The following is a 13,091-nucleotide window of genomic DNA, read 5'->3' as shown; positions in this document are numbered from 1 at the left end:
GAGGAAATGGAGAAAGGAAAAATCCTGCTAAGAGAAAAGTGTCAGCTACGTCTACAGTTCTCTCACCAAGCCCACGCTCTCGGTGTGCGCTAACGGTTGACGAACAGGCCGCCACCGGAAACTTTGCAGTGACTCCTGGAGATTGTGGTTTCTGTCGCAAACAGAACGCGCCACTGGCATTAAAACTACATTTCCCAGAAGTCAATGTGATGACGCCCTACCTCCTTAAATAAGGGGTTGGGCGTAATAAAAGAGACCGTCACTATTTTTAGGCTAATCTTAAAATTAAATTTGTTCCAGAATGCATGTTTGCCCACTTTGCTGTGCTTGTTTTGTCTGTGAAAGTTACAATGCTTCAACTCCTTCTTACTTTTTTTTTTTAATTTTCCATTGATTTAATAGAGAGAAAGAAAGATAAGCTTCAACTCCTTGTTTCACTCAGTTCCATTTAGTTATGTACTCATTGACTGCTTCTCCTGGGTGCCCTAACCCGGTGGCGCCGCAACCTTTGGTGTGCCTGATGGATGTTTTATCCGCTGGTCTACCCGCCCAGGGCCTCCTTCTTACTTTTCTTTCTCATCCAGTCCACAGAATCCAAACGTCAAGGTACCGAAAACGTCCCCCCCCCCCCCAACCTCCCCGCCCCTCGCGCTTAACAGTGCAGACTAAGTACCTCTCACGGCGCATGCGTCCTTTCGCCATCACGCATGCGTAGCAGCGGGCAGCCGTTGGCAGCGGCGCGCGGACTAGGGGTCTGGAGGTAGCTACGGAGGGCGGGGCTTTTTCCAATGGCTTTGCCTCTGCGGGTCGTGTCTGTCTGGGCGGGGAAGAGGGCGCTAGGGCAGGGACCTCTCTGGTTTGTGCCGGGCGGAGAAAGGGGAGGGGCTGGGGGTGAGGACCCCATCTCCCCTCCCTGCTCCCGCCCTCTGGGACGAGCCCCACCGAAGGGGCTGGGCGAAGGGGCGGGCTCTACGCCTCAGGCCCCGCGGCTCTGCCAGCGCCGTGGCCCAACACCGCACTCGGGGATTGCGGGACAATCCGGTGCTAGTCTGGTGTAGCAGGCGGTGGTCGAGGACGCAGAGATCGGAAAAGGACGGTATCTGCCCAAGGGATTGGAACTGCCGGGGCCGGAGACGCTTTCCTTCAACGTCGCTGCAGGACAGCGACTTCTGGAGGCTGCCGCCCCCCGGGAGCGCCTGGATCTTCGGCCGCGGCGGCCAGCGAGCCAGGGATCGACGGTCCTTCCCAGCCAGCGTCCAGCCGGCCGCGGAGGCTCAGGGAGGAGCTGCGGAGGCGGGGCTGGTGCCGGAGGAGGGGCGGGGTGGGGACGCTCCCGAGAACACCGTGGCTGCAGGACAAAAAAAAACCCCGAATGGCTGGAGGGCGTTCAAGTGGTACCAGCCTTTTTGGGCAGAGCACGGATTTGACAGCTCCTCTACGTGAGGATATCCGCTGACCCCGCAAGTCGGAGGCGAACACTTCCCTCTCCAGCACAGCCAGCACTGGAAGGTTTCAACTCCAACTTTTCTTTTTTCGGTCTCTGACCAGAGAACTGCCCCTTCGTGTTTAAGGAGAGGGTGAGCTCTATATTGTAGATCGCTTGAAAGCCATCAATAGAAAAAGACACTCTGGTTCCAGATGTCACCCAGACGTGTGTTTTCATGAAGATTTGATTTCTCTGACTTTATTAATACATTTCTCATTTTAAAAATACAAAGTGTTTTTGGGGACATGCTGAAAGGTAACTGAAGACTGCAAAGAAAATCTCCAATTGTCATGGCTGAAGGAGAGAATGAAGTGAGATGGGAGGGACTGTGCAGTAGAGATTCAACTACTAGAGAGACAGCCCTGGAAACCATTAGACAAATCATTTTGAGAAAAACTGAGCATCTTCGTTCGGCGAAAGAGACACCTGATCGTCCATTGGACGAGCTTTCAAATGCTGTTTCTTTGAATGGGTTGAATAAGCTCCTTGCTCATCTGCTTATGCTTTCTAAGAGATGTCCCTTTAAAGATGTAAGAGAGAAAAGTGAGTTTATTTTGAAGAGCGTCCAGGTAAGGAAGAGTATTGTAACTACAACTGTCTATAAAGTGTAGTGAAATTTTACTTGCACGTAAATTTACTTTGTATTTATTTCTAATGGGTCATTTATATGAACCCTTATTATGAATTCATTCTACAAATTTAGAGTGTTCTGTAAAACATTGAACTTGGGGCCAAAATTGTACAAGATAAAGTAAAAGCACTTTTAAAATATGAGTAAATGAGTATTATCATTCTAGGGAGTTTTAGCAAAAAATGCATTCCTCCTGGAAAAATATGTGAAAGTTACAATTAGTTGCAAGTAAAGATTTGCTTTTCCTTATTCATTTTTACATGTTGTTGGGAAGTGCAGTCAGTATGCTTTTCACATTGTTAACAAATTGTTCTGTGTGGAACGTTTCACATTTAAAAATCTCTACAATGATAAAGGACATTAAATGTTTCCTTGTCAGCTTTTTCAAGATAATTGGTGAAGTAATTTTCTCTTGTTCTTAAAAACAAAGCAAAAAAAAAAAAAAATCCAGGATCTGTTCTCTAAATGCAGCCTTTTTTTTTTCCTTTTAATAAAGAATTACATAAAATAGTAAAAGCTTATGTTATAAAAGCTGACATCTTCAGATTTAAAATTTGGACCCAGGTGGACTGTATGGTAGAAACACTTTCATGGTAAATTACTCAATCAGCTTTCTCTGTGTTTGCTTAAGTTGTTTCTTTTCATTTTCACATACATAATAGCTGTGAGTGCAACAAGTTAAACATATAGTTTTCCTCCTGTTTGTTATACATAATCAATTTATCCCATTTTATTGGAAGAATTATTAAAAGGACTCTTTTTAAAAGAGAGGTTGGTTTTAAATATCAATAATACTCAATAACCTATGCTTGTCAGTCTAAATTACTCCATCTACATGTGTTGTTCAAATAATGTGAGTTTTTAAAATTTATAATTTACTTGGGTACATATGGAAGTTAAGATTGACAGTTTTTCTATTCTGTCTTGAATGTAGTTTAAATCATGTCCATAAAATGAAGACTCTCTATGATCTTGGGATATTTCTTCTTACAAACACTTTGGAAATAATTACAATTCAGAGTAACCAGAAAGGAATTAATTTTTTAGATACTTGAAGTTAATTCTTTTAAGCAGCAAAACTTTTTTCTCTATTTCATAGACTCTAGTGACTACAACCTTTCTTTTTTCCCTTTTTTTTTTGTGTGTGTGTGTAATGGGGTCATCATTGTGTACATCAAGTACTGTTGCATATCTGAGGGTAGAGTGTATATGATTATATGATCCATGTTTTTAAATTGTGTTCAGTTTCTGTGTTTAATCCCATCCCTTACTGTTGGTATACTTGACTTTGGTTTCTTCTCTAACCTTTCATTTTGCTGCTTATTTCTGTTAAAATGAGAAACCAAAGATAACCAATTTTGTTATGTTATAGTGAAAACAAAAGTAATTAGGCTCTGGGGAGTATGTGGTCAAAAGACTAATTTAGTGGTGAGTAAATAGGTAGTGGAGTCAACAGGGCTAAAATTATCTTTTTTATTAATGTAAGACATAACCTTGGACAAGTAAGTCACTTGATTTTTTTTAGCTTGGATTTGCTCATCTGTAAAACGGGAATAATAACATAGAGCTGTTGCCTGACCAGGTGGTGGCACAGTGGATAGAGTGTGGGTCTGGGAAGCAGAGAACCGAGGTTCAAAACCTGAGGTTGCCGGCTTGAGCACCAACCAGCTCATCTGGCTAGAGCGAGGGCTCACCAACTTGAGCATGCAGGGTCCCTGGCTTGAGCATGGGATCATAGACATGATCCCAAGGTTACTGGTTTGAGCAAGGAGTCAGTGGCTCAGCTGTAGCTACCCCTCCCTCCCCCCCCATCAAGGCACATATGAGAAAGCAATCCAGGAACAACGAAGGTGCTGCAACGAAGAATTGATGCTTCTCATCTCCTTTTTGTCTGTCTCTACCTCTGTGTTGCTAAAATAATAACAACAACAACACAGAGCCTGTTGTGAATATTAAATGTGATTTAAAGTGCACGACTACATGGTGGATGATTCTTTCCTCCTCCACAAGTGAAATCATTGGACTATGTGATATAGGATATTTCAGGACTTTTCCATCCAGCAAAATGATTCCATAATCTCCTTGACTGTAAAGGTCTCCCATAGATTTATACTCTCTTTTTCATCTCTGCATTTATTGCACTTTATTCCTGCCACAGTTTTAACGAGCACTTTACTTATAATATGTTATAATCATGTTTATGTGTCTGTCTCCCCCAGGAGCACGATTAAGTTCTCAAGAGTACTGGCTTGGACCTAGAAGCCACTAAATAAATATCCAGTGGATGAAAAAATTTATATTTGACTTTTTCTTTTTTTTTTTTTTTGTATTTTTCTGAAGCTGGAAACGGGGAGAGACAGTCAGACAGACTCCTGCATGCACCCGACTGGGATTCACCCGGCACGCCCACCAGGGGGGCGTAGCTCTGCCGCGACCAGAGCCACTCTAGCGCCTGGGGCAGAGGCCAAGGAGTCATCCCCAGCGCCGGGGCCATCTTTGCTCCAATGGAGCCTTGGCTGCCGGAGGGGAAGAGAGAGACAGAGAGGATGGAGGGGGGAGGGGGGAGAAGCAAATGGGCTTTTCTCCTATGTGCCCTGACCGGGAATTGAACCCGGGTCCCCGCACGCCAGGCCGACGCTCTACCGGTGAGCCAACCGGCCAGGGCCTTATATTTGACTTTTTTTTGTTGTTCTTCCTTATCAGTCTGAATATATGAAGTTACCAAATTAGGGAGTTTCCACCCTCACTCACATCATTCAGTCATGCCTCAGTCAGCCAGTGTTTATGGAACCCCAGGTAAAGCCATTACTAAGAACTGAGAACCAATGATAAACAATTTGGGCACAAAAATTATCCTGGCAAAAGTGAGATTTTAGAGGGGGACATTCCAGACATAGGAAACAGTATGTATGGAAGCCTCGTGGCAAGAAAGAAAAGATGAGTTGTAGGAACTGAAAGTAATGCAGTGTGGGGCATACAAATTGGTGGGAGTGTGAAAGCTTAAACACCTACTCTGGAGTCAGACCTGGCTTCAACGCGTTATTAGCTCTTTAACCTTAGGGTAAATTACATACTCTCTCCTTGACTTAGTTTTCTCATCTGCTAAATGAGGATAACACTAATAGTTCATGCCTCACAATGAGAATAAAAGGAATTAATGTTTGCAAAGCATAGCGCAGTGTCTAGCACCTAAGAAACTCTCAGTAATGTTAGGAATTCTTACTGTTTAAGATAAAAAAGAATCTTTTAAGCCTTCTTAAGATCTGTGGACTTTATTCAAGGAACAATGGGAAGTCACTGAGGGGTTTTCAGCAAAACGGTGATATGATTCATCATGAATTAGAAGGATTGCTTTGGAAACAGTGCGGAGAATGGATTTCAGGGGTCATCAGTGGATGTGCAGTATCAGGAGGTTGTCCTCAAAGAAAAAATGACAGTGAAGTAGGATATAGTGGGAAAAGTGTATGGATTTGAGGATAGATAGGAGTTAGAAACCACAGGATAGTGTTTAATTGGATATAGGAGGTGGGAAAAATAAAATCAAGGATGGCTCAAAAGTTTCTGGCTTTAACTACTTGATGAATAGTTCATTTTTTTCCTGAGTCTGAGACAAAGGAGTCATTTTAGAGGAAATGATGAGTGTTGTTTTAGACATGTTGAGATTACATTGCCAGTGTTACATCCTATTAGAAATAGCTTAAGAAGGGATTTCTGCCCCTGTTACCACTATTCTACTTCTGTCATTATGTCTCACTTCTCCAGACTTAAACCATGCTCCACCTTTATAACCATCCTTCATGTAACTGCAGAGCCACTTAGTTAAAAAGAAAATCTGACCGTGTTACTCTCCTGCCTAAAGTCCTTTAAAATAGTATAGAAGCTAAGCTTCTTTTTCTAAAGTGAATTTATTAGGATGACACTAGTTAACATAATTATACAGGTTTCAGGTGCCCGATTCTACAACACATCAGTGGATGTGCAGTATCACCAGTGTTAAATACACCATATTGTGTATTCATCCTACCCCACACCCAGTCGAGTCTTTGTCAATTCAGTTTATCCCTTCATATTCTCATCTACCTCCCCTCCTCCCAGCAATCACCATACTACTGTTCATGTCCATGAGGGAATTTTTCTGTCCTTTTTTGCTCTATCCCTCCACCTTCCTTGCCCAGCCTCCCCTCCCCCCCCCCATAACTGTCAGCCTGCTCTCTGTGTATGAATCTGTCTCTGTTTTGCTTGTAAGTTCATTTTGTTCATTAGACTTTACATATGAGTGAAATCACATGGTACCTGTCTTTCTCTGAATTTTTTCCCTTAGCATAATAATCTCCAGGTCTATTTATGCTGTTACAAAAGGTAAGATTTCTTTTTATCTTTTTTTTTAATGGCTGCATAGTGTTTCATTGTATACATGTCCAGGTACCATAGCTTTTTATCCACTCATCTACTGATGGGCACTTGGGCTGCTTCCAGATTTTGACTATTGTAAATAATGCTGCAATGCACATAGGGGTGTGTATATAGGATATATTCTCAGGATATATTCTTAGGATATATTCTCAGAAGTGGGATCAAAAGGCAGTTCCATTTTTAATTTCTTGAGATAACTCCATACTGCTATCCATATTGGCTGAAGCAATCTGCATTCTCACTGACAGTGCACAAGGGTTCCCTTTTCTCCACACCTTTGCCAACACTTGTTTGTTGATTTATTGATGATAGCCATTCTGACAGGTGCAAGGAGATATCTCATTGTAGTTTTAATTTGCATTTCTCTGATGATTGGTGATGTTGAGCATCTTTTCATATGTCTATTGTCCATCTGTATGTCCTCTTTAGAAAAGTGACTATTCAGGTCATTTGCCTATTTTTTAATTGGATTGCTTGCTTTTTCCAGCATCATCTGGCTTCCACTTACTGCCCTAGCCTCACCGCTCACAACCTAGCATCAACCTCACATGGAAACCACATAATTCAAATGTAGCACTCCATAATACTTTTTGTTATTCGTTAATTAAGCAGCTGAAGATAAATTGCCTTTGTGATTCCTGCAGGTGTTCCTGAAGACCCTTAATTGCTATAGGTCATCTCAGAGGACAATAGTTAGGAAGGGAGAAATGGTGGGCAAAAGGTAGGATGAATTCAACTTAAAATGGCTAAACCTGTTTTTTTTTAAAGCGCATTAGGAGAATGCATTTTTTGCATTCCTATTCTCAATTTATTGATTTCACATCAACATACTTAAATTTGTTCAACACATATTTTGAGAACTGTTCTGTGCCAGGCACTGAACTGTGGACCGGAAGATCAGTAATATTTGTTCCCTGCTTTTAAGGAAGGTCTTCTATTCTCACAGGAGGCTTTATTTATTTTAAAATTTAACCCTATAATACCTTTTTGATATGCTTGATTTTCTAAACAAAGGAACAGAAGTTATTCACTGGCCCAAAAGACTAATAGAGTCCACTGGTAAACTGTAGCCTTTATGATGCATGTAATTAGGGAGGGAAATGTGAGGGTATGTATATATCAATACATCAAAAGATTATGAGGAGCAGTCAAAATAGCGATATACATTTCCTAGAATGGTCATTTGATCAGTTTCATTTTTGTCTGAAAATGTCTGAAAGTAATTTGGCTTAGGATAGAAAATGTAGACGAAGCAACAACGAAGTATTTATCTTTAAGTAGGATAGAGGAGGCTTTCCTTAGTGAAGTGATTGTTACACTCCTGTGGGAAATGAAACTTAAGCTCTTGGGTATGGTGCACATTTACAGTTGTTAGAGTTGCAGTTGGGAGTATCCAGTTGGTATCCAATTGGGGAATATATACTTTGTAGTGTTTTTTTTTTTTTTTTTTTTTTTTTTTACAGAGGCAAAGATAGACAGGAACAGACAGACAGGAACGGAGAGAGATGAGAAGCATCAATCATCAGTTTCTGCTTGCACGTTGCGACTTCTTAGTTGTTCATTGATTGCTTTCTCACATGTGCCTTGACCCCGGGCCTTCAGTAGACCGAGTAACCCCCTGCTGGAGCCAGCGACCTTGGGTCTAAGCTGGTGAGCTCTTTGCTCAAGCCAGATGAGCCCGCGCTCAAGCTGGCGACCTCGGGGTCTTGAACCTGGGTCCTTCTGCATCCCAGTCCGATGCTCTATCCACTGCGCCACCTCCTGGTCAGGCTATACTTTGTAGTTTTAACAATAAGAGGATTATTATTTTGCATAATAAGTCTAGAGGTTGGGCAATTTCATTAACAAAGTACATTAGTTTTTTGCGTCCATTTTTTTGTTTTTCTTTTCTGAACATAGCAAGTGCTGTCTCTGCTCATGGTTGCAGGACTGGTACAGCAGTTACAGGCATCATGACCATCTACTGTACAGCTACGAAGAATTTCTTCCCCTATGGCTATCAGGGAAGGAAAGCTTTTCCCAGAAACCCTCAGCATATGTCTTCTTAGTTTCTATTGACTAGAGTTGGGTCACATGACCTTTTCTAAGCCAGTCATTGGCAAGAAAGTTGGGCATTCTTACTTTTGTTTTGTACTAATCTGAAGTCAGCCCCCAAGAGCCGAAGAGCCCCATCACTTGAACAAAGAATTTTTCTTGGTGAGGAAGAGGGGAACAGAAGGTAGTCACCTTTAGTCAGAAGCTGCTCTGCCCTGCCTGGGTAGCTCGGTTGGTTTGAGTGTCATCTGAAAGCACAGAGGTTACTGGTTCCATCCCCAGTCAGGGCACATACAGGAACAGATCGATGTTCCTGTCTCTCTCTCTCTCTCTCCACTCCTCTCTTGCTACAATCAATAAATAAAATTTTTTAAAAGGAAAAGAAAAACCTTATTTCAAAAAAACTCACCTCTTCCTATATCTAACTAGATAATGTTTTGGTCTAGTTATAATGTAGATCAGTGGTAGTCAACCTGGTCCCTCTGGCCACTAGTGGGCATTCCAGCTTTCATGGTGGGCTGTAGTGGAGCAACCAAAGTATAAATAAAAAAGATAGCTTTAACTATAGTAAGTTGTTTTATAAAGATTTATAAACTTAGCCAAACTTAGCGAAAATCTGACATAAAGTACTTGGTGAATAATTATTATTATATGCTTTAACTTGCTCTAACTTTGCTTTATAAATTTTATAAAGTTAAGTTACTTCCCTACTTTATAAATCACCATTACTGTAGAACCAGTGGGCGGTTAGAAAATTTTACTACTAACAGAGATACAAAAGTGGGCGGTAGGTATAAAAATGTTGACTACCCCTGATGTAGATTCTATTTGATTAGAAACTATTAATTTATAATAATGCTATAAATTATAACAGATTAGGGAGATTCTAAAAGCATATTTGACCTTTTTAAATGGTTGTTTTGATTTCTTTTTTACTGCTATGTCTAGTCGAAGCACAAAGGTTAAGGTGGTGCATCTCAAATATTCACTGCTGATTCTTCGATTACAGCAGATATGAGATTCCTCTTTCAGTATTTATACTAAGCTTCTGTCTTCCATACCCACTATTTTTGGCCTTTCTTATTTCAATGATACCCTGAGAGCTCAGTCCCTTTTTTTCAGAAAGCGTCCAGGCTTACTTCTTGGCTCAGTACTTCCCCTTGTTCCTCTTTGACAACTTTCTTTCCTTGTTTTTAAGCTAAAAGGAGAATACTATTTACTTTCAGGTTGTCTGGGCTTTTTTGAATAGAAGATGTGAAGAAATTGAAGGTTAATCTTTTTTATTTCTAAATGATTTGAAGACAAGTTAAAGAGCCTATCTCTTTTTTTTTTAACCCACTGGCATACAGGATGAATCATATGCACTATCTACCCTCTGTCTTCTTTATAACATGTAAATAGCATGTTTACCATGTATAAGATGCACCTTAATTTTGGGGCCCGAAATTTGAAAAAAAAAATGTACTACATAAAGTTATTGAACTCAAGTTTTATTAATCATAAAATTCATACAACTCCTCATCACGTTCAAAACTCCCATCCATTAGCTTGTCCTCATTCGTGTGTGATGATGAATCACTGTCTCCAACAATGAGCGCGAAAAAGTGGGAAATGCAAGTAAAAAAATCTACAACCACTTTATAAGATGCACCCAGTTTTTAGACCCCAAATTTTTTGAAAAAAGGTGCATCTAACACATGGGGAAATCTGGTACTTCCTGTCTCCTTCCTTTGTTCTCACTTTTTAGGATTGAAACTAACAAGGATTTTAAATATTTCTTTTACAGTGTCCCAAATGATCTCTAGCATGAGAGGAAAAAAACCCAAAATGGTTAATTTAAAAAATATTTTTCTAACATAGCTATTGTTTGGGTTATAAATGGGAAGTAGTGTTTTGTAGGAAAATGGATGTTAAAGACTCGTTTATTAGGCTTTGATTTAAGGTCATGGGCTGTTCGTGATATCATGGAGGACTACCTGAAAGAACAGTGTAGCTTAGTTAGGCTTTTCTCATTTTTAACACCTGTGCCCTTAAAGTGCTAGACAGGTCATTCATGGAATAAAAAAAATTAGGAAATAGGTATGCTGTTCTCCTTGTTTCAGAGTAATATTTTCCTTTTGGTAAGCCATTAGAAATTTGCAGGATATTTTTGAAACCGTTTGAGTAGATAATAAATTAGTAACTCAAACAACTAACTTAAGAATTTGTTGAAACTTTGACCTGACAGAAGGTAGCTGTGGATGGAATCTTGTGTAGAATAAAGGATTATTAATCATTTAAAACTTTGACACAATAGAGCTCTATGTGGTGGTATGTCTTAATCAAAAAGAGTTTTCATAGTTAAAAACAGAAAATGTTTATGAGGTAGCAAATTAGCATGGACTGGAGGAACTGTAAGTGTGGGAAAACTTAGAATTTGTGGGAGGACAAGGGGAGATGCTTGGGGAGAGGGAGGCAATACTTAAAATACATAGAAGGATAAAAATACTGCTGGAAGTACATCAGCACCCAGCAAGCCTTGCCACCAATTTTAATTTCTTCTTTATCACAAGTTTTCAATCAGCCCATTTTTTCACACCATGGTAAAATATTTACTTTTTTAATGGAAGTCAATAGAAAATAGGATTTACTTTGACCCAGCTTTTCTAGATCACTTATTACATTAAGTGAGAAAGACCTTGGTTGACCTTGATGAAATCATGCTGGCACAGTATGCTCAGGGGCGTCCAAGGGTTCTTCAGACTATTTGATGATGGTATTGCTAGGGGCAGACTGGAACTTTTAAGTATGAAAACCTCAGCCAGATAGGCATATGATGAGATCATTATTTCATGTTTTTCTTTTTTTCCTGTTGGTTACTACACCAGGTTAAACTAGTGTCAGTAAAGACACATTTACCGTGACGTTTGTGTATAGAAAAAAGTCTTTAGATATATACTTTTTTTACAAAAATGCCCTTTCACTGGAAATATTTAGGGAGTTTTTGTGGGATAACAATTAGGACCATTTATTGAATGTTCCTAGTTAGCATTTTTATTGTGAAAACTGTGTATTACTAGTAGACTGTCACAGTTTGGGATGTTTCAATTTATAGGAAAAGAACTTGTGAAATTTGGCAACACAAGAATTATCTGTCTTCTCATGTTCTAATCTCTTTTATATACCAATTTATAGAAAAATCTGATTAGATTGCAGTGAAATATGGAATTACCTTAGAAAAATAAGACATTTTTAGTTTTATATTTTATTTAAATCTTACTCTAACCTCAAGGTTGGCCCTGGCTGGTGGCTCAGCGGATAAATCTTACTCTATTTTTAATTTAAAGAGAGAAAGGTCTTCATGGATTTATAAATTGTTATTTATATATAAAATTATTTTAAAACAACTTCCTAAGTTTTTAAATCATACTAAAGGGAAATAAAATTTATGTGAGTTTTGTCAATTTTATTACCCAATTCAACTTTCATATATAAATATTCATTAAACGAATAGTATTCACTTAGTCTTTTAACTTAGCTAGCTGTTTAAATTGACAAACTAATAAGTAAATAGATATATATGCCTTTTAAAAAATTAGGATAATTTGTCAATTCTATGTGTAATATTCATTAAAGTCTAATTAGTCTTAGTTTACTCCACTAAAAGTGAGCATTTACTGTTTGATACTTAAATGTTTGTCAAGAATGGCATGTTCATCTTTAAATTTTACATGATTTCATTTTTTAGCAGGTTGGCAGGTGTTAGCTGTCTGTAATTATAGCCGAGTAAGTTTTCAAATGCTATTCATAGCCTAAACACAGAAAGAAATTCTTCCGATCATGTGATAAAGACCAAGCCTTGCAAAATAGTGGTCGAGTGATATGTTCAATGGTACTGAAGGGCATTTTTAGGGGAAGCCTTTCAAAAGTAAAAAGTGATAGACAGGTTTTTTCACAAAATAGGTCTCTTGAAGTCATTGATAGTGATTACACCTCACTAAATTAAGCTGTACCTACTTATTCAGCTAACAAGTAATGTATACACATTGGCAGACTTAAATTATTAAATATAACTTAAATTTATTCAGTTTTGTTGATGACAGAGGTTATGAATATAAGAAATAATTGAAAGTTTATTGAACCAGTATAGATTTCACCAGAGAATTTAGTGAATTATTTCTTCTCATTTCAGTAGGTGTTTGTTGTGTGCCTACTATGTACCAAATACTATGCTTATCTGTCTTTTGACAAGTCAAAGGAAAGGCTGTAAATTTCACTTAATTTTAGTAGTGATTCTACTTAAAAAAAAAAAGAGCGGGCCCTGGCCGGTTGGCTCAGCGGTAGAGCGTTGGCCTAGCGTGCGTAGGACCCGGGTTCGATTCCCGGCCAGGGCACACAGGAGAAGCGTCCATTTGCTTCTCCACCCCTCCGCCACGCTTTCCTCTCTGTCTCTCTCTTCCCCTCCCGCAGCCAAGGCTCCATTGGAGCAAAGATGGCCCGAGCGCTGGGGATGGCTCTGTGGCCTCTGCCTCAGGCGCTAGAGTGGCT

General features: G+C 39.6%; 2 protein-coding genes across 6 annotated transcripts in view; one reads left to right on the top strand and one right to left on the bottom strand.

The window, feature by feature from the left end:
* CEP57L1 (centrosomal protein 57 like 1) overlaps positions 1-1,156 on the bottom strand; it is a 60,876-nt gene extending 59,720 nt beyond the window's left edge. For 2 of the 5 annotated variants that reach the window (XM_066247680.1, XM_066247682.1), the window contains exon 1: positions 674-1,156. The gene's annotated coding sequence lies outside the window, so the exon portion shown is untranslated. Of the gene's footprint in view, positions 1-66; positions 142-370; positions 459-567; positions 618-673 lie in introns of those variants that run through there. The other 3 variants (XM_066247681.1, XM_066247684.1, XM_066247679.1) reach the window with 3 other exon arrangements.
* A 188-nt stretch (positions 1,157-1,344) lies between these two features.
* SESN1 (sestrin 1) overlaps positions 1,345-13,091 on the top strand; it is a 122,773-nt gene continuing 111,026 nt past the window's right edge. The window contains exon 1 of the mRNA XM_066247675.1: positions 1,345-2,055. Within this exon, the coding sequence (XP_066103772.1) occupies positions 1,777-2,055 (279 nt within the window). The 5' untranslated portion in view covers positions 1,345-1,776. The remainder of the gene's footprint in view (positions 2,056-13,091) is intronic.

This window comes from Saccopteryx bilineata, chromosome 12 (assembly GCF_036850765.1).
Source record: "Saccopteryx bilineata isolate mSacBil1 chromosome 12, mSacBil1_pri_phased_curated, whole genome shotgun sequence".
Taxonomy (NCBI): Eukaryota; Metazoa; Chordata; class Mammalia; order Chiroptera; family Emballonuridae; genus Saccopteryx; species Saccopteryx bilineata.
The sequence above is the reverse complement of the archived record's forward strand: the minus strand, read 5'-3'. Positions and strand labels throughout refer to the sequence as shown.